The sequence below is a fragment of the Salvia miltiorrhiza genome, chromosome 3 (genome assembly GCF_028751815.1).
Source record: "Salvia miltiorrhiza cultivar Shanhuang (shh) chromosome 3, IMPLAD_Smil_shh, whole genome shotgun sequence".
Lineage (NCBI taxonomy): Eukaryota > Viridiplantae > Streptophyta > Magnoliopsida > Lamiales > Lamiaceae > Salvia > Salvia miltiorrhiza.
The window spans coordinates 51,298,064-51,320,794 of NC_080389.1; the positions used below are offsets into that span (position 1 = coordinate 51,298,064).

At 35.6% G+C, this 22,731-nt stretch overlaps 2 protein-coding genes and 1 long non-coding RNA gene across 6 annotated transcripts; 2 read left to right on the top strand and 1 right to left on the bottom strand.

Annotated features, from left to right (window-relative positions):
* The first annotated feature begins 3,759 nt into the window (after positions 1-3,759).
* LOC131014205 (uncharacterized) lies at positions 3,760-7,031 on the top strand. Its single transcript, XR_009098105.1, has 2 exons — positions 3,760-6,159; positions 6,800-7,031. It is a non-coding gene; the product is annotated as an uncharacterized LOC131014205 (long non-coding RNA).
* Positions 7,032-9,638: 2,607 nt separating this feature from the next.
* On the top strand, positions 9,639-11,079 carry LOC131014203 (1-aminocyclopropane-1-carboxylate oxidase homolog 1-like). Its single transcript, XM_057942093.1, has 2 exons — positions 9,639-10,546; positions 10,616-11,079. The coding sequence occupies exons 1-2, from the start codon at positions 9,701-9,703 to the stop codon at positions 10,865-10,867; spliced, it is 1,098 nt and encodes a 365-aa protein (XP_057798076.1). The 5' UTR covers positions 9,639-9,700; the 3' UTR covers positions 10,868-11,079.
* Positions 11,080-13,546: 2,467 nt separating this feature from the next.
* Positions 13,547-22,294, bottom strand: LOC131014206 (transcription factor EMB1444). 4 transcript variants are annotated; one of them, XM_057942098.1, is made up of 13 exons: positions 22,077-22,294; positions 21,348-21,983; positions 20,499-20,651; positions 20,129-20,213; positions 19,610-19,651; positions 17,915-17,974; positions 17,433-17,537; positions 16,196-17,308; positions 16,010-16,111; positions 15,100-15,240; positions 14,794-14,919; positions 13,971-14,048; positions 13,547-13,846 (listed from the first exon to the last, which is right to left on the bottom strand). In XM_057942098.1, the coding sequence occupies exons 2-12, from the start codon at positions 21,440-21,442 to the stop codon at positions 13,974-13,976; spliced, it is 2,097 nt and encodes a 698-aa protein (XP_057798081.1). In that variant the 5' UTR covers positions 21,443-21,983; positions 22,077-22,294; the 3' UTR covers positions 13,547-13,846; positions 13,971-13,973. The 4 variants fall into 4 exon arrangements, with proteins under 4 accessions (XP_057798081.1, XP_057798082.1, XP_057798079.1 ...); XM_057942099.1 differs by having other exon boundaries at positions 21,348-21,967; positions 22,077-22,284; XM_057942096.1 differs by having other exon boundaries at positions 13,547-14,048.
* Positions 22,295-22,731: the final 437 nt, after the last annotated feature.

The window sequence follows — 22,731 nt, forward strand, 5'->3', positions numbered from 1 at the left end:
ACATTTACTTATTCCTCGAATAACGATTGTTAACGATTCAAATTGTTCTCATAAATTTCATGGCTGTCTAAATTGATCTTCTTTTGTTATTTTGATGCGTGTATGATTGTATCTTGTATTTCATGAAATAATGTATCGGTATCATAGTGATTTGGTATGAATTATGCCGACGCATGTAACTGATACGTATAATTCATCATTTTTTCAATTATAATTCATTATGTTCAGACGATTATTTATGCTTGAACTATAATGAACCAGTATAATTTAAGTCAGCCAAATATTATTTTGCAACAACTAGTATGAATTATTGAGTTCCTATATGAACAAGCACGAATTAAAGATACATTATTTGTCAATAATATTGAACAATAATTCGTGCGAATTAATGCTAAGTAAACAACATATTGAATATGTAGACGAATTATAATAGTTCGTACATAGGTAATTAGTTCGTACATATTATTCCTAATAAGCGAATGAATTATAATATACATCACTGCGAATTATGATATACACCCATCTGAATTATTTTTACTTAAGCAAACATATTACAAAATAATTAGTAACAACACATAACCATGGAGTTCAAAAATTTTGTAGGCCACTAACTTAGGGCGCTTTACAAAATTAGGCCACATTTTTTCGGGTTCGCAAATTTAGGCCATTTATTACTAATTTCGGCGTAAATGAGCCACATTTGGGCCCGGTCGGGATATAATGTGGCTCACTTACGCCGAAATTAATAATAAATGACCCAAATTTAAAAGCCCGAAAAAATGTGGTCTAATTTTGCAAAGTGCCATAACTTAGTGGCCTACAAAAAAATTTGAACTCAATTAAATTGGTGGCTAACATAAATACATAAATAAATTCATAAATAATTAAATAAATAAATAAGAGAAGCGTACGGTGGTGGTTTCCGACGGGGTGTCGTGAAGAAGGCGGCGAAACGGGGTCGTCGGAATACAAGCTAGGAAGAATATAAATGAAAATTAAATAATTATATACATAATTAAAATGAGATAGATCTAGAGAGAAAGGGAGAGTTACCTGGGCACGGCGGCGGCGGCGGGTGGCAATCGGAGAAGGAGAACCAGCAGCAGCAGGGGGGCGCGAGGAGGGGGGGTCTGTGCAGCGCAAAACTGAAAAAAGAAGGAGTCCACGTGCCCTATAATTAAGTCATTACCGACGGCAATTGCCGCCGCTAATTATCGACGGAAAAATGCCGTCGGTAATTGCATAAAATTAATTATATTATTTGTATAATACAATTACCGACGGCGTCTGGTCGGTAATTAGCCGGTGATTGCGAAAGGGCGGATCGTCTAAAATGCCGCCGCCGTGCCACCGGTAATTACCGACGGCGATTTTACCGTCGGTAATTTTCGTCGCTATTTATGCATTTTTTTGTAGTGATCTTCGTTATGTCAAAAGCATTACTCTTAACTTACAAAGTAGTATTGCTTTATTCATTCCACTTTAATTCTTCACGTTGTTAATTTCTTTTGAGTACGTATTAAGAAAATATACTCCATTAATATGTTTGGAAAATATAATTTATATAAAATTATTCTATTTTGTTTTTATTATTTCACATATTGTTTTTACAAATGTTAAATAAGATTATTTAAAATGTAGACCGTATTTTGAGACATCCCAAAAAAGAATAAGAAACTATTAAAATTAGAGTTTTTATATATTCTTATTGCACCAATCGTTTGCTTCTCAACTTTGTCTATAATCGTATTAATGCGATAAATTTAAGTATCTTGTAGTCGTGGAAGTTTAGTTCATGCGATAAAATTGAGGCACTAAAAAACTCTATTTTTCAAGAGGTTATTGATTCAATCCCACCGTCAGCGTGTGGATTGTATTTTGTGTGGATGTTGAATTTTATTTGTTTAGATACTTGGTCTCATTTGTAATAGCATAAATAAACATTGTTATTTGATTAATTCAAGTGTAATATACATGTATCTTGTATTTTTAAAAAAGTATTTAATCTCGTATCTTATTTTCAGACACATAATATTGTATAATAATGATAATATTTAAATATGCATGGATTTTAATTCATGTATATATATAATTTGTATTAATGATTTTAAACAGAAATATAATAATCATTTACCAACTTTGACCTAGTGGTAGGAGATTAATGCTCATCGAGACCATGAGGTTCAGGGCTCGAGTCCTTCGCTGCGCGATTCTTAAATTTCTTTACTTATGTTATTTATATATATATAAAAAAGATACAATTAATTATATAAATGTAGGTCGAATGTGTGAATGTTGTTGTTGGTAATTAAATATTACTTCATTCCTCCACGATATGTGTACTGTGAATTGAGATATTCATTAATTTTTGGGTAAATGTCACTTTATGTCCCATCGTTTGGTCGAATTATCGATTATGTCCCAACTTTTCGATAATATCTAATTGGTACCCAACCTATCAATATTTTTTTAATTGTGTCCCGTAAAAATTTTCTGGCGCATGGAAGTTGACGTGGAACACGGGAGCTAGACTACAATTAAAAAAATATTGATAGGTTGGGTACCAATTAGATATTATCAAAAAGTTGGGACATAATCAATAATTCGGCCAAACGACGGGACAGAAAGTGACATTTATCCTTAATTTTTTAGTTGTGAATTCGAGTTTTTGAGAACAAATTTACAACCAAAACTATTTCTAGTTGTAAATTCTAGCTTTAAAACTCAAATTCACAACCAAGACTCTTTCTAGTTTTAAACTCGAATTCACAACCAATCTTATTTTTAATTATGAATTGTAGTTTTAAAACTCGAATTCACAATAAATATATATTCGAGTTGTGAATTCTAATTTTAAAACTTGAATTCACAATCAAGATAACTAATTGTGAATTATTTTAGCTTTAAAACTCATCCTTTTTGGGTCGGCCCCATGTTGTAGTTCATGGCAGAGCTGGCGCTCATCGCCACATATATTCAAGAGGTCATTGAGAGAGAGAAGAGAGATCGGAGATGGAAAGAGAATGGTGGTGAAAGAAGATAGAGTTGTATTGAAAACATTAATGATATACTCCCTCCATCCCCGATATCGATTTCACTTTCTGGACGATACGGGTTTTAAGAAAGTGGTGGATAATAGTTGATAGTAGTGAGTATTATTATTTTTTCAAAAAAAAAATGGATATTGTTGTGAATGGAGTTTGCGTCTCACTATTGTTGTGGGTGAAATTTTTGGACCCTACTGTTATAAATGAAAGTGGAAATGATATTTTGGACATACCAAAATGGCAAAAGTGGAGATAATATCGTGGACGCATGGAGTAAATAAAATTATTTTATTATATAAAATTTAATTAATTTTTAATTTTTTTATATTAATATATATGTAGTAGCCCGCTCTTTTAATTATGATTAAAACTAGTAAATGCAATTTTTATAAATGAATCCAGTTTATGGTCCTGATTTTTTTTATCAAAAACGGAGTTATTATTTTAGCTTTATACTTTTATAACGTATGAGAAAAACGCGACAAGGATTATTGAGCCATTCAATAATTATTATTTCCAAGTTGTAACTGACTTAGCAAAGTCATGTTATTTATTTATCGAGAAACAGAAGCAGTTATATTTATTAGTGCATTGAAGTCGATGAATTATTCCGACTGCAACGCATATTAAATCTACGGATTTAATTTAAGTTATATTACAGTTTATTAAGTTAGCAGGCAAGGAAAAAAAAAATCAAGCGGATACAGAAATGCGATGATTTAAAATCTAAGCCAGTATTTATTTACAGTTTATAGATTACAAGCTAGTTCCCAGCTTGGGGAAAATCGTTTAGTATATTACAAAGGATTGGACTCTACGTGGCTCACTTAATGCCTTCACTCAAGTGTAGGCACATTAGTCAATAAGAGAGAAAATTCAAAAGTAAGGAATGTATATGAAAGAGCCGACCACCAAACTTCCCAATAACTCCACTCCACCCCATCACTACTTTACTTTTCCCCCACCATATTAGTGCACCACCAACTCCACTACCTATGCTCCCCACCAACTCCAATCACCCATTCCTTCCATTTCGCACCAGCAATCACCAAGAGAAGGAAGACTTGGCTTAACTACTTTGCCAAGATTTCAAGTTGCTCCAGTCCAGTAGTACCCCAACACTCCGGCAGTGTTTTTCAAGGCGATTTCAGCCATTCAAACGGTTCCCAAAAATTCTCAAATTTATTTGTGTATCATCTTTCATATGTTTTCTATACTTTGGTAAAATTTCAGAAGGTTTGAATCTCTTATGATTTATTTATGAATTTGTAAACATCACTGCCCATCTGGAATACATTTTTGGTAAACAATTTTTGGGAGGCCATAAGTAAAGTTTCAATCGGTGAAAACCTTTGAAACTTGAATATGTCACTCTAGACTCCCGTATCTTTCTTTTGAAATCGGCCTCACCATTTTTGAGTAAGGGAAACAACCGGTATAAATTCTTGAAATCTAGTTCTTATTCCTTGTACCATCCAGTAGATTTTACAAACCTACGACTTTGAGGTGGCAAATACCGACTTAAATCTTTGATTCTCAAGCGTATCTTTCTACTGAATATTCACTGACATGTTGGGAACTTACTTGTTCAGTTTTAGAATTTTTGGTGAAGCCTAAAGTGGTTTTTCCGATTTATGTTCTGAATCTGCCAAACTTGAACTCTTTTTGTGCACTGAACTTTAGATAGTCATATCTTCTAAACCATGAATGTTATTAGAGTAAATCCAACTGGAGAGTGTTATGATCTCTCCCTAGTTTCCAGATTGACCCTTGGGGTTCCCAGTGGAGTTTTGTAAAGGGAGATATGAATTTTTAAAGAAAGCCCACTGACTTGGTTGTAATCTGGAAATCTGAAATTTTCAGATTTTTGCTAGTTAAATACCCATCTTTGAGAGGGCATATCTTGCTCGTTTGAATTGTTTTTCATTCGATTCAAATTGGAGAATGATCCTTGAAATGTCTAGTTTCCAGAATGTCTTTTGGAGCCTCATTTGGAGATCCGAGGCAGATTTGGTGTCTGTTGCAAAACAACCTCTTAAGAGCTCAAGTTGTTGAATTATTTTCTATGTATCAAAGTTTATTTTAAAGGATGTTTCATGAAAGATTTCGTATATGTGCGTAACAAGTTTGGGACTATTTATTTTAAATGAGGTCCGTTCTTTATTTAAATTATGATGGACTTTTAATGAATATTTTTGGGATTAAACTCTTATTTCTTGATTTATGTAAATTATTTTTTTTAAGGACTTATAAATATGAATTTCGTAGGCCTACTGACCTACTGTGATCGACGGTTTGTCGATGTCTAATAGCTTTGAAAATTTTATAGCAAGTCCCGACATGAGTCTTGAGTACCCTGGTAAAATTTCAAGCCATTCCAACTTCGTTTGATACTTCTTTAAAATGCAAAACCTAAACTGCACATTACCACCGAGAATTTCAGAGAACAGATGAAAGAGTCATTTATTTCAGTAGCTTCCTGTGTGATCTAGCTTTCCAAATGTTTATGGTATTCACCTTATTGTGTTAGCTAGATATCCACCAAAGTTGAGCCCAGTTTGACAACGTTTACTATTTTTAAAAAATCCAAGTTTTCGATTGTTCAAAACTGCCGAACATGGTAGATCGTGGTAAAAACGTCATATCTCTCAAACCACTTGGAGTTTTCGACTCTACTTTTTTTTATATGAAACTAGATTCGAAGATCTTTCTTTCAGTATGAGTCTCGAGTCCAGGAGATGTCGGAGTCAGAACAGATTAAATTTTGAAGTTGAGTCAGTGTAAAAACAGAGCATGTTTTAATGATGTTTTTGGACTTCGGACTTTAAAGCGAACTATTATCATTTATTTCTTTAAAGCCACTGGTTTATTTAATTAATTGGCTACTCTCTTTTGAGCCTATTAATTATTTGAGGTTACGCTAGTAATGATGTAACGAATTATGGATGCTAGAACCCTAAAACACTAAAAGATACCCTAGGCACGTAGAATTAGACTTTGTCTTATGACAATTACTTCACGAACTTATCGACTCTTCATCAATGAAGGTCCGGGCGACAGAAAGTGAAGCCGAAGAAGAAACGACTCCACGCCAGCTTTAAGAACAATTGAGGTGGGCAATTTCTTACGCGTAAATAAAATGCTATGCAAGTGTTATGCTTTAAATGCAAATTGGATCTTCAAGTGTGGTATGCTTTATTACGCTTAAATGAGTTAAGCTTTATTATGATGCACGTTAAATGATTACGCTTATTTACACTTGAATGCTTTACGCTGATAAGTTTATGCTTATGTTTGATGCTTGCGTCTGTTGGGGGAGGCCTCCCTCAACAGTACGATGCCGTGTCCGCTGAGGAGGGCCTTCCTCACGGCGCGATGCCCGTGTCCGCTAAGGGAGGCCTCCCTAGCGGCGCGATGCCAGTATGCCAGTGTTACAGCGTCTATTGGGGGAGGCCTCCCTCAATAGTACGATGCCGTGACCGCTGAGGGAGGCCCCCTTCACGGCGCGATGCCCGTGTTCGTTGGGGAAGGCCTTCTCCACGACACGATGCGTGTTGATGATTGTTAATGATGAAGAATGCGCTCATGCTATTTATGAATTTGGAAATGTTTAATGAGCAAAGGATATGAAAGAAACTCATGCCTCTTATGCGATATTGTGAAATTGTTATTGATGTTAAGTTATGCTTTAGTTTGGCACTGCCCACTGAGTACTCTTGTACTCAGCCCTTCGTATGTTTATGATTGTGCAGGTTGAGCTGTGATGGGCGATGAAGTGTTGTTGCTGAGTGGAGTTTTTGTCGAACTTAAAGTAGGCTCAGAAAGGGTACATGTCTTCATACATGTATCTCAGTTATGCATTCCGCTGTAAACACTGATTATTTCAGTTACGCCTTCCGTTGCAAACTCTGATAATATTTTAGCCAAGCCCCTAACGATGCCTTTTTCCTTTTAAGGAATATAACGCGTATACAAGTTCTTTGAGTACCCTTTTTATGCGAACTATGCCTTTTTCCTTTTAAGGAATATAACGCGTATACAAGTTCTTTGAGTACCCTTTTTATGCGACCTATGCCTTTTTCCTTTTTAAGGAATATTTCACGCGTATTCAAGTCCTTTGAGTATTCTTTTATGCGCCCCTTTCTCAACCCGCTTCTTAATTTCCCTTCCCCAGTCATGGTTTTCCCGGATTAATTATCCTTAATTAAGGCCGGTCGTGACAATATATTTTTTATTTTTATGTATATGAAATTAGATTATTTTATTCAAATATAAAAATAAATATTAAAAAAAAACCCGCATTTATTATGAACAGATCGACAGAAAGGATCGCAATATTTATCGTCTACGAAGACGGTATAATTCTACATACAATTATTTTGTTCAAAACTATGGCCCATTATAGGCAATTGTATTTTCGTCATATGGAGAAATTTGACTCGAATATATATGACCAACACGAATAGCAATTTAAACCCACACAAAAATAAGATTTTAAAATAGAAGTAGATCATTAGTTCCAAGAGAATTTTATAGTTCCAAAATAATTTTTAGTGCAAAATATTAACATGTACTAGTAGTGATGCAGCTTGACGTGTTTTGAAAGGAGAATTTTATGCTGAAAGGGTGGAACGGGGTCGAAAATAAAATAAAATGCTGTGATATATAAGAAGTACTAATATATAGTTTTATATTTATAAAGATTTTTAAAATGCAGGATTTTACGTCGAATATGAGGAGTTGAAAAACCCCTCACCACAAAAGTAGGTCAATCTTTTTACATTTACCCAAAAAAAAAAAAAAAGCTTTCTTGGGATCATCTTCGAGGTCAAGCTAGGTTAGATATTTTGGTTAATTACTTGTCTAACAAATTTTGTAGTCTATATAAAGGATATATCAACTTGATTGGGGTAGTGATTAGAAATGAGATGTTATTTTGTTGATTCAAAATCTCTTCTTCTTCTTTTCAGCTAGAAGAATCAATATACTCTTTCCATTAAAAAAAAATTCTAAAGTTCCATCATTTTATCGAAAATGATATATATGGTTTACAATATTCATTTTTGCAATTCAGAATCAAGAGTTGTATTTATTTTTCTACAATATGTTATTACGACTTTATTGTTGGAATGTAATGAATTTATACGGTGGAGCTAGATTGGATATGAAAATTGAGCGACAACAACTTGATTTTTTACAAAGATGGGATAGATATGATTTATTTGCCAAATTGTTTCCCTTCACTTCAATACTAAAAAATAAATGGTACATGCATGCATAACTATATATTACACATACAATATAGTAGTCTTCTAGATTTAATTCTCTTCACATCGGTTGTTTATTACTCAGTCGACGTAATTTTGTGATAAATTATAAATTTATTCAAACTTGTAGTCTTCTTCTGCGGCTTAATTTGTTATCACCTTTTAGACTTTTCCTTTAGTTTTATTTCTTCTAGATTAACTGTCCTATATATTTTCTGTTTTTTTTTTTCTTTCCTTTCCTTTTCAAATAATAGATACAATTTTCTTTGTTTATTATTTTATACAAAACATCTTACTACTTCATTATTTTCCCATGCACCATGATAATTTATCCTTAACTACTATCTATTTTGATAATCCTATTCATAATAGTTACAAATATAAAACAAATAAATAATTCTTAGAGCATCCACAGCGGTGGGTGCGATGGCCGGATCGAACCCGGCCTATCGCACCCACTGCCATTGCCGCTCCCGGGTGTGATGGGGGGGAGGCGTTCGTTCGCACTCGAGGTTTGTGGGAGCGAAGGAGGGGGCGTGTAAACACGCGCCCCTTTCCGAAATTAAAAAAAATAATAATAATTTTAACGGTCATTTGACCGTTGCCAACGGTCTTCGGCCGATTTTTTTTTTTTTTTCCTTTTTCACCTATATATATCCCCTTCAATCACAAACACTACATCCACCAATTCTCTTCAACTCCTAAAAAATGTCTTCATCCACCAATTCTTCCAACAATAATTCGGTTGAGCATATATGGGCACGCTTTGGTCCGGTTGACCCGTAGTTCGACGGCTTTAAATTTTTCGAAAATTGGATGTTTTAAATATTTGTTGTTTTTTTAATTTTATTTGTAATGTTTGGATTTTTAGTTGAATGAATTTTATGTTGTTAAAATTGAAGTTGTTTAATTTAAATTGAAAAAAGAATAAAAGTAAAGAGAAAATGAAATTAAAATCTATTGCACCCGGGTGGGTGCAATATCATTGTGGGCGTGGGTGCAATAGAAGTGGGACCCATTCTATTGCACCCACTATGGGTGCAAGCATTGTGGATGCTCTTATAGTTTCACAAAATTGGAGATCTGAAAATTTTTCAAAAGAGAAGGTTTCAATGAAACTTGTTTGCGATCCAAATATATTATAGGCAGGGATGGACCTAAAAATTTAATAATGATCGGGCGAAATTTTACCAGATGATTCTAATAAAGTTGAACCTCTTTCAGTCTTTTTCCATACTATTAAATCTCACCTAACAAAGTCTTGTATGTTACACTTGTATTGAGGAAATGAGCGGCTATATATAGATGCATAATCTTTCACAAATTTTCATCTACTACTCCAACACACATATCATATATAGCATTTGAAAAAACCTAAGAAAGAAAATGGTGCTCTCTAGCAACGGTGGCGATGTCTACGACTGGGCTAAAGCAGTGAAGGAATTCGACAAAGCAAAATCCGGCGTGAAGGGCCTAGTGGACGCCGGCGTGACGGAGCTGCCTCGTCTCTTCGTGCACCCGGCGGAGCATCTCCAGAGCAACCCCATGGACCCGGCCCTGCAGCCGCAGCTCCCCACCATCGACTTCGAGGGGCTGCAGCGCGGCGGAGAGGGTAGGCGGGAAGTGGTGGAGGGGATCCGCAAGGCGTCGGAGGAATGGGGATTCTTCCGCATCATCAACCACGGCGTCCCCTCGGAGACGATGGACGCCATGCTGGAAGGCGTGCGGCGGTTCCACGAGCAGCCGGCGGCGGAGAAGATGCCGCTCTACTCGGACGACAGCCGGAGGCGGGTGCGGTTCAACAGCAACAGCGCTCTCCGCGAGAACGACTCCGCCTCCTGGAGGGATATCCTCACGTGCGTCTTCAACGACGACCACATCGACCCCGACCTCATCCCTCACGCCTGCAGACAGGAAGTGCAAGAATACGTGAAGCAGATGATCCGCTTGAGGGAGACCATGGCGGAGCTCATGTCGGAGGCGTTGGGGCTTCCCAGCGACTATCTCTCCAACATAGAGTGCATGAAGAGTGAGGCCATGGCGTGTCTCTATTACCCAGTCTGCCCCGAGCCTCAAAAAACCCTAGGAACGCCCAAGCATTCCGACACCACCTTTCTCACCTTATTGATGCAAGACGCCATCGGCGGCCTCCAAATTCTTCACGGCGGTCAATGGGTCAACGTGCCGCCCGTGCCTGGGGCCCTCATTGCCAACATTGGTGATCTCATGCAGGTAATTAATATCCCTACTGCTTAATGCCTAAGCCCAAAATACATACTCATATCTGATTTTTTTATATAGATTATTAGCAACGACAAGTTCATCAGCGTGGAGCACAGAGTGGTGGCGCAGCCGGTGGGGCCCAGGATCTCGGTGGCGTGCTTCTTCTCTCCCAGCATGAGTGCGACGGCGAAGCCATTTGGTCCGATCAAGGAGCTGCTGTCGGATGAGAATCCGGCCATATACAGAGAGTTTATGTTCAGAGACTACTGCCACTATTACAAGATTAAAGGGCAAGATGTTCCGTCGGCTTTGCCTCATTACAAGATTTGATCCATCAAATGTTTTATACTATCATTTACTATATATATTCACATACATAATAGGTGTTGCTTTGTTGTACTACTATTGTTGGCAAAGCTATACCTTGATTGCCATTTTGTGATATTTTCACATGATCTTGTATAAGATTTTTTTAATTATCAAACATTAATGATATTATAAATGGAGCTGATCATGAGTTTGGATCTGATTAGGCTTATCAAGTCAAACTGTCTTATTCAAACACTTCTAAGGATTATATTATGTGTTGGACTTCTATTTTCGACGGCGGAAAGGTCATGTGGCTTACTGGACGAGAATCGGATTGTATTTTCCATGTTAATTTGTATATTTCAACGTTAAAATCCATCTTAGTACTTTTCATCGCCACAAATTGAAGTCGAGGACATAATTATTATAAACGTGAAAATTGAGATTTTGGTTGTAATTTTCTTTAGATCGGAGCGTTTTCGATAAAAAAAAAAAAAAATCAATTGAGATTCCTATATTTTTGTCAAAAGAAACATGCTTATCGTTGCAGTGCATGTCTTTGTCTATATTTAGGGACGTCAATAATGTCCGAAATCGACCTGTACACGCACAAAAAATGAGGGAGAATTTTTTTTTAACTCAAATGGCTCGAATCAAAAATAGTCCAAATCCGATAGGATTAGGCCGAAAATCGAGTTGGCCCTATTAACCAATTTTTTCTTAATAATTGATTTTTTTAAATTTTATTACTTTATTTTTAATTCGATAATAAGATTTTGATGCATGTGAAAAGTGTTTTGGTTTTCTCCAACAGCTAATAACAAATATTTATAGCATAAAATTAAAGAAAGATAGTCATTTATCTTAAATATATATTCAATTCTTTTTTATATAATTAAATGTATATCCAATTCTTATCGGTAATGAAGTTATATACTCCCTATTATGTAAATTTACGTTGAAATAACATTTAATTTTTTTTATCTAAAACGAGACAAATTGTCTTGATTAAAAAAATGCAACCTATTTTTTCTTACAAAAATATACTCCCTCCGTCCCACGAATCTTGACACGTATTTTTTTTTTGGGCAATCCCAAGAATCTTGACACATTTCTTAATAAGGTAATAAGAGTATCTTCTCACTCCTACTTTATCACTTTTATTATCTTCTATTTCCTACTTTATTACTTTTATTACATTCTCTCTCATACTTTATCACTTTTATACTTTATTAGCTACACACTTAAAACACTAATCCATAATTCCTTAATTCTCGTGCCGAAACCAAACGTGTCAAGATTCATGGGACGGAGGGAGTATTTATCAATAAAAAATCACATATAAAAAATTATAAACTTGCAGGTTCGATGAGCTAGCCCAAAATCGAATGAATTAGGATTAAAATTAGGATCAAAATATTTTAATGTAAAAAAATTAATTAATCTGAATCGAAAATAACCCGATAATGAATGAACTAGCCCAAAACTGAGTAGGTCAGTCCGATTAACATCCATATCTATAGATTCTATACTGAAGCCATTGGAATATTATAAGTAGAATTTTCTAAGCATTGAGAAATATATTACGACAACAAAAATCAATTCAAAATGGAATTCAACTTTGATGGAATTAATATATGATGTGAATCATGTGATAGAAATATCACCGACATATACTGTTGCTAAACATATGGTTATCTTGGGTCAATGAAGTCATGTAATTCTTTTCCTATATTCTTAAATTTTGTCATGTAGTATCGGGCTATTCTTCATTAAAGGGGCGCCGCGCCTAAAACGGGGCCGCCCCTAATAGCACTCCCAGCAGATCACTTAAATGCATCACTAACTCTAAATTTAGGCTAAAACAATTGAAAATGAGATAAAAAATGCATTCAGCAGATCCCCTAAATTGGATGGGGCCCACAAAAAATTTTACACCTACCTAAATTCTATCTTAAATTTACACCCACCCTAAATTTATTTTAAGCTTATAATTAATAGGGCCCACACATAACTATTATTTTTTATGTAGAAAATAGGAGATCTGGTGTATGCATTTATAAAATTGAGATCCTAAAATTAAATAGGGAAGCTTTAGGGAGGAATATAGGAGCATAATTTTGGGATTTCTGCTGGGAGTGCTCTAATGACTTAATAAGTTGGCCCCCATACCAAAAGAACTCTAATCTCACACCTGTATTTCACGTACAAAACTCTACTATCTAGTACTCCACCACGTGTTTTTCATTTTTATAAGTATCATTTTTATTTTTACTAGGATTTACAAACTCCACTTATAATAATAATAATAATAATAATAAAATTCAAACTCCACTCATAACAATACTAAGTACTATATTATTCATCACCTTTTTAAAATTCGTATCATCCACAAAGTGAAAACTGCAGACGAAAAGAGTATTAAATATAAATTAAAAAATATATTAATATACTCTACTCAAAGTGTGTGTTAGCCTAGGTAAGTAGTTAATGTCCAATGACTGAAGTTCTTGGTTCGAATCCAACTATAGTATGATCTTTAAATTGTTTTATTTACTTGAGTAATTTATCAAAAAAAAAAAAATACTCTACTTAAATAAATACTTGAACCGTAAACTTTTCTCCTTAAAAGCTCTAACCATAAAGTATATATTGCTGATTAAAATTTTTAAGAGCATGCTAACTGTAAAATCATAAACATGTTCCTCAATGTCACCACACTAGTTTTCTTTTCTTACTTTGCTTGTACGAAATTTGTGTTACCCATAAACAACAGTCAATTACAACCATATGTAAAGTACATACGTATATCAACCAAAGACTGCACACAAGAATGATCTCAAAAAATACAAAAGACTAGACACAAAAACGTTATATAGCTGCAGCTAAAAGTGTAGGAAAAGAAAACTCACACCATCACTCAAAATTACAGAAGATATTATACACATCGTCGCAGACCGCCGCGGACAACAGAGAAGAAAAATTTGCTTGACCCTGCTACTGAATACATACAAAAAAAATGTTACGATGGATTGGAATAGAGAAGAAGCCTCCACAATAATCTCCAGCTTCATCGGGGCTGTTGAGATCGAAATAGTTAATCATTTGTTTGTTATGAACTCACAAATTAATTTGAGATTTTAGGTTGCAGAAGCTGCATCAATGACCATAAAACATCCATCCGGTGCATGCTTCTGTTATTCTGCTCCAAGGAAAAAGGCATATTAGAAATGTTGTACCAAAAGCATAGCTATTTCTAAACCAATTCTCTGCTTATAGTAAATAATACAAATTATTGATTCCTGATATTCAGGCCGAGACAAATACTTTTCATTTTGGTCTTTTTAAACAATACTCTGCTACTTCCAGTTCACCATTCCATGAAACGGTGTGGCCTTCACCGCTGAGATGGTATGTCCAATTATAAGCTTCAAAATATAAAATGAAGCAACCAATCATATTTGTGACAAATTTTCTAATTTAGTGTGTGCTTCTAAGCTGTCTTTAATTAGACAAGGTAGATTAATATTTACACTTTCCCATCCCAGTTTAGCTGCCTTCTTTGACCAATTTATTCATAAACTATATTTCTGCACTTGGTCACAATAACATGTGCTAGCTAAATAACAAAATGATCCTCCTAATGATGTCATCTTTATTCCAAAGCTAGTAAGTCTTTATACTCATAATGCAACAATAAAAACCATTTCTATCTTGGTAACAAAAGCTAAAGAAAGATCGACTCAATTAGCTATGTTGCTTGGAATTTCAGAATTAGTCATTGTTGTCCATTTTGAGATTTGACTGAACACATGGATTAATCTTTTCAATGAATTGACATAGAATATGATTGCGCTAAGGTTTCATGGAGCACATAACTGATAAAGATTACAAAGTGGAAACTAAATTCATTTTATCCATCAATCTCGCTACAGTTAGATGTGTACCTCAACCACAAAGCACATCCAAGCCTTATTTCCATAGGCTTCTGACACGCCTTTCAAAATACTTAGACCCAAGCTTCTGATTGCTTCTGCTATCTCAAGAAACTGGTCGCACTCTTTGCAAAGCATCTATATCAAGCAAGCAGGATAACTTGGAGATTAGAAGATAAGAAAATTCCATTTTATGTCTTGAAACATAGTCAGCTCATGCTCTGCCAACTCAGATGAGTCAGCCTGTCGCTCTCTATTTGAAAAATCAAAGACTCATTTTAGACTAGGAAACAATAGATTTCTCAAGTTTGCTATTACCTCAACCAACATTTGCCCATTCATATTTATATTTTCAACTATTATTGGGCATACTTTTTGGTCGTTTCCCACTTCCACAGCCCAGCTCGAACCCTGCTCACTATGTGAAAATTTCCTCATACCAGTGTCCTTGTCAAGCAACTGAAAAATCACAATTTCTTTTCCAATTAAAGCCAATAAAAATAATCAATGTTATAATCTAGCAGGTAGAATATTTTCTTTATATTCATTCATGTTTTGATTTCAGAGTTGTGAGCCAAAGATCCAAGAGCAAGATGAAGAGCTTAAGGAAAACTGCACAAACAGGCCATTCTTGTAGATTTCCCCTTCAAAGAAACAGTTAACCTTCATCGGGACAAAAAGTTAAATTTGTTAGAATTCAGGTTCAGATATCAGTGTGTCACATTTCCAACTTCTACTACCCTACATAAAAAGTGAGTCCATTACGAGGTGAAATCTATTAATATAAAGCATGATGCGTCTCATAAGACTTGAAGTTTATATATCTATGTGTGCATTTACATGGCAAGTCTATCAGCTATGTGGATAGTTAAAGAAATGCACTAGTAAGCATGTGGTAAGAATAAAATGCAAACTATTAAAAAGAACAACTAATAATTCCCATCTTTTCTATGTTTTTTTTCTTAACTAATGAATATATAGAAGGCATAGGGTGTTATCAGTGGAACCTTGAGATAATTTTCTAGTTTTAATTTCTATAGAAGTTACCAGAACATCAATGCACAAATATTATTTGTTCTCTTATTTATTATTGTATAGGGTGTAGAGGATAAAGGAAAAAACCCAACCATCCCAAGTGGGCTAATTGCCAAAGTGACAGACAACGCAAAGAGAATAAAATTTGCACCAAGAGAAACAAATGGGCTCTGGATTGAATAATACCAAATACCTTTGAAGCATGGCATTTATGTAGCTTTTCTGAATGCTTCGTTACACTTTGCATAAAGATCATGTGCTTAATTGTTCGCTCGAGAAGTGAATCAATACTGCACTGTGTAATTCAGAAGTTTCAGCAGATAACAAATTAGAAAACCATAAACAATCATGAGCAGGAAAATTATGGTGGTAATATCACCTTTGATCCATTTGGAATAAGCTCTCGCAATTCCTTTATCCGGTCTTGGATCAACTGTCTATCCCTGGGCCTCGGCCTACAACTTTCACCAGGTCTAGCTCTCTTTTTAGATATCTTTACTGACACCCGAGACCTTTCCACATGTTCACTGCCTCTACTAGAACTGGTTGGTGAGATACCTTTCAGAGACTCAACACCACATGTCACTGAGTTGAAGCTGCTTGAAGTGTCTCGGTCAAATGAAAAACCTGCCGAACTCAGAGTACCTACACTATTGCAAGGTGTTCTTTCAGCAGTCAATAGAGATTCCTCAGTATCACGGCATGAAATCTCACTTTCTGTGTCGGCTCCCTTATGACTAGCTTTAGCCACCACTGCATCTAGAAGGTGCATATCAGAGTTCTCCATCAGCAGACTGCAACTGTCCATTCCCTCGGAAATCTCAACAGCCATCTCTGAACCAATATTTTTTGCCTCCCAGATACAATCATTTTGTTTCTGGAAAGAAGGTCCCAATGCCTCAAAAAGTTCATAGCCAGCACAAAAACTGAAAGGTGAACTCTGCATCTCAACACAATTAGACCTGATCGGTAGCTCTGGGTTTGCAAAATCTCGACGCATTTGCAGGCTCGGAAGTTCTGGAAAATTAATATCAGCATGATCTGGGAAAGCTGGAGACTCGAGATTGTGCGTACGAACATTGGATGTGACCATTTGAGAACCTTCAGTCCTGACATTCTTGATGGATGCCGTGCAAATAACTTCTGCTATCTTCCCTGAATCCCCAACACCGTTCGATTCTCCAACATGTTTTGAGTTGTTAACAAAGTCCACCTCTCCTTGTTGTTGTCTTTTAAGGATATTCTCACAACTTGAGGGAAGTAGAATATCATTCACAGAAATCGAGCATTCTGCACTTTCATGCATCTTCATTTTGAGATTTTTATTTGAAAAGCCTTCCCTTGGAGGCAAAATATGATCATTACTAACAGGCTCCCCAAGAGGTGAAACCAACTGAGACCACAAATTCACCTCATCCCCGTGAGCAGACCCTTTTACTTTAGCTAAGCAATGGTGAAAAGCTGGATGTGAAGCTCTTATGCATGTATCTGACTGAAAAGGAATGCAACGGCATAAGACATTAAGATGAAATTATTGATTAATGCAGCACTGATCTGCATGTAACCGTGTGTGTCGGGAGAAGGGGGTGATGAAAGAGAGGGAAAGACAGATTCACCAAAGAAGTATTCTTTAATGAGCTTGGGATACAACCAGCTAAGGAATCTTGCAGATTACAGAAAACATTTCTGATATTGTCAACCAGCTTCACATCCTCAGCAATCTGATTCAGTCAAAGATGAAAATACTAGGCATAAGTACAGGTTTAAGAGTTTCCTTCATACATCTTGACGACGAGTGACGGCTTTTTGTCATTTCATCAAATGAAAACCTCAATGATACATAATAATACATCAGAGCTAAAATACAAAAATACTGGGGTCTAGTTTTCTTGCCTGCCAATTAGACTATCTCAAAGTAGGTCATAGGCACTCAGACAACAATTGGTTGGAAATTAATTGAGTGTGTCACTGTGTGATAATAATAAGACAAAATGAATACTTATCCACACTGACAAAATGAATACTTTCTCAGTGTGCCTTGCATAAAATAACAGAATGAATCAAATGAAGATGGGAACTTGAGGTACAGTAAACATACCTTATGAAGAGAGCCTAGTTGTACGACTCCATGTGGAATGACAGCCACAACTGCAATGGTCTGTAAGCAAGAAATCTCATATTATATATTTTTGTTGATAAAATGCAAAGAGCATCCAGCACAAATACAATTTGAGAATCTCTTTTGGCAGAGTTGGAGACTGAAAACTCAGAATTCACATGAGCAGAAAGAAGCATGGAGTTTCAGAGGCCACAGTGGCTGATCCGAGGGAGCAAGTTGGGGGGGCCTGCTTTCCCCCCACAATTTTGACAATATAAATATGTCCGTGTATCACAATCCAGGGGCTGAAAATGGCACTCACGTTCTCAATTTAAATAAGGGTTCTCATGTGAACCTCCTCATAAATATATATATATATATAGGGGTTGGTTATCATGATAACTACATTTTTTCATGAGCCTACTGCACTGAACGTATAAAGTCACTGCACTCACCATGAAATTAACTGAACCCAAAAGAAAATGGAATTTTCTCCCCTCATGGGATTCAAACTATGGTCTTGCATTCATCCATCAAAGTAATGCATTCACCGTAGATCTTGGTGATCGAAGGGGTGAAAATAGTTCTCACATTCTCAATTTAAATAAGGGTTTCCATTTGAATCTCCTTCTACTTGGGTTTGAATCTCATGAGGGTCGAAAATTCCATTATTTTTTAGCGCAGTTAATTTCGCTGAATTCGCGATATACAACGGGATATTAATTTATTGCATTCGCGAATTCGCGACATACAATGTGATGTTAATTTATTGCACAATGCATACAATTTACTGCAGCAAATGTACAAAGTTACTAAAGCTCTAACACTTCTCACAATAAGAAGATTCTCATTTGAACCATTTCCTATGTGTGTGTGTTTATATATATTAAAATATTAGAACATTGAGAAATCATATGAAAGATATACAATCACAATAACTAACATATGAATATATTTCCTCCTATAACTTCTAAACTTGATCTATTTTCATACACTCTTGCACTCACCCCAAAACTAAAATCCTACGTCCATCATTAAATGGACGCCTGAAATTTAGTAACTCTAAACTCATTTCACTTAAGGCCTTCATGAAGCACTATCAAGCTTGCAGAGTTTCAGAAAAAGTCATCTTGATTAAATAACAAAGTAGACGTACAAAATTGAGTAGAATTAACTCTGCTTCCGTCAATCATGGTAAGAGATTTAACTCTGCTTCCATCAATCATCAAGTGCAGCAACAGATAAGACATGCCCATGTTGTTTCAACAATGTGTGAATTCAATTTCAACTCTTTGCTCTCAAGACATTGAAATATAGCAAAGCCTAACTCAGACTCATGGCTCCTAGTCTTGCTAGAGAGCCCAGCACATATAATTTATAATAGATACTCAGATTATCAAACCTTAAAAACATTCACTATAAAGGCAAGCTCAGCAAGAAGATAATTATTAAATTAATACTTCAAGAAAAAATTCAAAAGCTTACTGGGGATTCTAGCGTCAGCCACTCTGCAGTGGAACCTTTGAACTAACCAGAGGTGGGAAGGCCCAGGGATACAGAGGGATCATTAAAATATACTATATCTCATGCATTAATGGTTCTTACAGTAGACGGTATTCTACTCCCACTCCATAACAGTAAAAAACCACAGTACGAAGCATCTCTAAAATCAAATCAAATAGGAGATGAAATCACCTTAATGCCAGCTGAAAACTGAGTTTGCCATGCACCATAATACTGGATAAGAGAAAGTCCCATTAGTAAGAATGACAAGAAATTTGAACATATTGCAGCAAGGAATAGACACTACTTGCTCTTCATCTACATTTTGTTGACACATTTCCATTTTAACAGTTACAGATACCAACAACAACTCCTCTAAAAGGTATGCCAAATCTCAATCTAACCACAAGATCTTGAAGTTCAACATAGGTTTCAATCTAGCCAGAGTTTTCCTTGTTCAGGTTTATTTACAATTACAACACTTAGCATCCAACAGAAAAATCCAGTCCATCCAATTAACCAAAGAGCTTTTACTTGAAGTAAGAAATAAACAGATAGCCAGATAACTAGACCCGAGGATATCTCTCATGAAATATGATCCAAGTTAACTCTCTCAAAAAATATTTCATTCTTATACTTAGGGTGACTAGAGGGGCAGAGCATGCATATTTAAGGTTCATGTTCTAAGTCCATAGACAGCAATATATATACCTCAGATGAGAAGGATGAATCAACAACATGCTGATCCGAAAATATCCATGAATGCTTCCCAGAAACTGCCACATGCCCAACAACCCTGCTTGAACAAAAGATTTAAAAATAAATAAATAATAAACAAGGACACAAGTGACCATATACTTGTGTATCTCTAGACATATATATGTATTTGTATTTTGTACAATACACAGATGTAGAAGAAACCATGACTTCTACAGGATTTACCTGTAGAAGAGCGGACAACAACAATGCTAAATGACGACCCACAAGCCATAGTTCATTTGTTTAACTTAAACTCTACCTAGAGAAGTAGATTTGAACAGGTAAAAGAGAGATAAGAAGTAGTAAACCATAAGCCTCATACCCTTCTCCAAGAGAATATACTTGATATGACATCTTTGCAACAGCTAATCCCAAAGGATCATGAGAATAAGAACCTTCATTCAGAGTACCTGCTGTTGAATTCTTGTCAGGATATTGGTTGCCTTCATAATAGGCATCCTCCCAAGTAAACATCCTGTAATATTTCGGTGCACATTGAAAAAGCCAAAATAATTTATACATTTAAAAAAGAATAATCAGCAATTCAGCATAATAGAATGAAAAGAATTAAACTCATAAAGGGCAGCATTTAATGAGAGATTTAGCAGTGATATTGACTCTAGAAAATCAACTGGATACGGAACATATTTTTCGTGAAATTTTGAGACGTAACAAAACCAAATTCAGCTGTAAATAGTTTTTCTTATTTTCTAATTAGCTTACATAAGTTTCTGAAGACAGGACCATTGCTTTTTCCATAATCTCCAATATCACCATCCATGACGATTATTCCAACTAGCTTAGTTATTGTCAACTCTAAACTATTTAAAGGAAACAAATTCTTTATTTCATGAGCTATTTTGCAATTTATAAGCTTCAAAAGCAATGGTTGGAAAGCACAATTTTCATATGTTTCTAATGATTTTTTGTTTGTCTACTTAAAATTCCTCCAACCTCACAATGCATTGTAATCTCAGGTTATATAGTAAGTAACCTACCTTTTCCAGCAGGATAAAATACATAACCGCACTAGATATTTTCTTGTTATCAAGAATAAATGATTTCATAAACCAAATAGTATGAGAGAAGTAGATTGTACAGTGCAATATTTCAGGATGATTATACTACAAAATATATTCATTCACATCTAAGAGCAAAATAGGAGACTCACATCCTTGATCGATGCTTGAGCTTCCAAAAGACCACATATTTCCAACCAGTGTTGAAACACAAGCTCCTCAGTGCTTGTTGCAATTGGCTTGCCATGTTTCCTTCTCCCAGCCAATAAAATTCCTACCAGTAACACCCAACTCTAACCCAGAAAGAAACCCGAGAAACTCCCTATATCCACCCCCTTGTCGATGTGTAGTTCCAAATCTTAGCTTCCTCTGTAGGAACCTCTTCCAGCCTGTTTCCTTCTCAACCGTCTCTTTATAGGAGGTCCCACCGTTGGCAGCAACAAAATATCATCTTTCCCCATCCTCTCTCCCACTCCCACAACCATAAGCCAAACCTCACCAATCAAACAACAAACCTTCTTTGATCAACTCACAAACTTGCAACAAAAACCACTAAACAAAACCACGAGATTCCCGTCCTATACCCTCTCTTCGAATACCTTTGCATCTCCATATTCATATAATATCCTGAATTTTCTAACAGAACCCTCCGCCACAATCCAACAATAACAAAACTACATCAACTATAATCCATCAAGACTCTGTTATCGCATATCATACACGACAAAGAGCACTCCATCTGCAGATTCTTTGTACACGCATCTAACGATCGCTGAAGTAGAATTCAACTATAGAAATGAATTTATTTATTTATTTATCTTTTAAAAAAACAACAGAATTGTTTGAGATTAACTTAACAGTAAACTGCTTCGGATGAGTACCTTGGGCGCTCAGAGAAGAATCTCCGCAAAAGAGCTGAAATTGGTGCCATATTCGTTGCAATTTAAGGGAAAGTGGCGGTTGTAAAAGGGCAGCGTGTTGTTGAGCTGAAACGGTTTTCGTTTAGAACTCAAAAGGCTGTGCTGCTTATATAGCAAAAGTGAGAGTGAAAAACTAGAGCCTTTTTGTCGAATGTGGAAAGGAGTGCTGTCATTAAACTACGACGGGTGCGCGTCACGCACCATCCCACTTTTAGCCTTTTCGCCGCATACCTGTCAAATGTCCATTTTACCCTCATTCTTGTCCTTTTCCTCAATCCTCATTTTTGAGATTTCTACAATAATTTTCGAGTTCAACATTCAATAAATCAAGCAGCAGCAGCACAAAAATTGTGAGTTGTTTTGCTCTAGGCAACATACTTCCAGTTCCCCCCTCTCATTTTATTTTCCTTTTTTATCTTATCTGTCTCATCAAAAATAACATTTACTTCACATTATATATTTACTTTATAAAATCATCTTTCTAAGTGATCTCTACTTATTTTACATTCTAAATACTTTCTTTTTAATTTTTGTATTTAGATAAAGTGAGTTATTATCAACGAGGCAATAGTAGATGTGTCATACGTGCTACTTACTCAAATTACAAAGTAAGTTG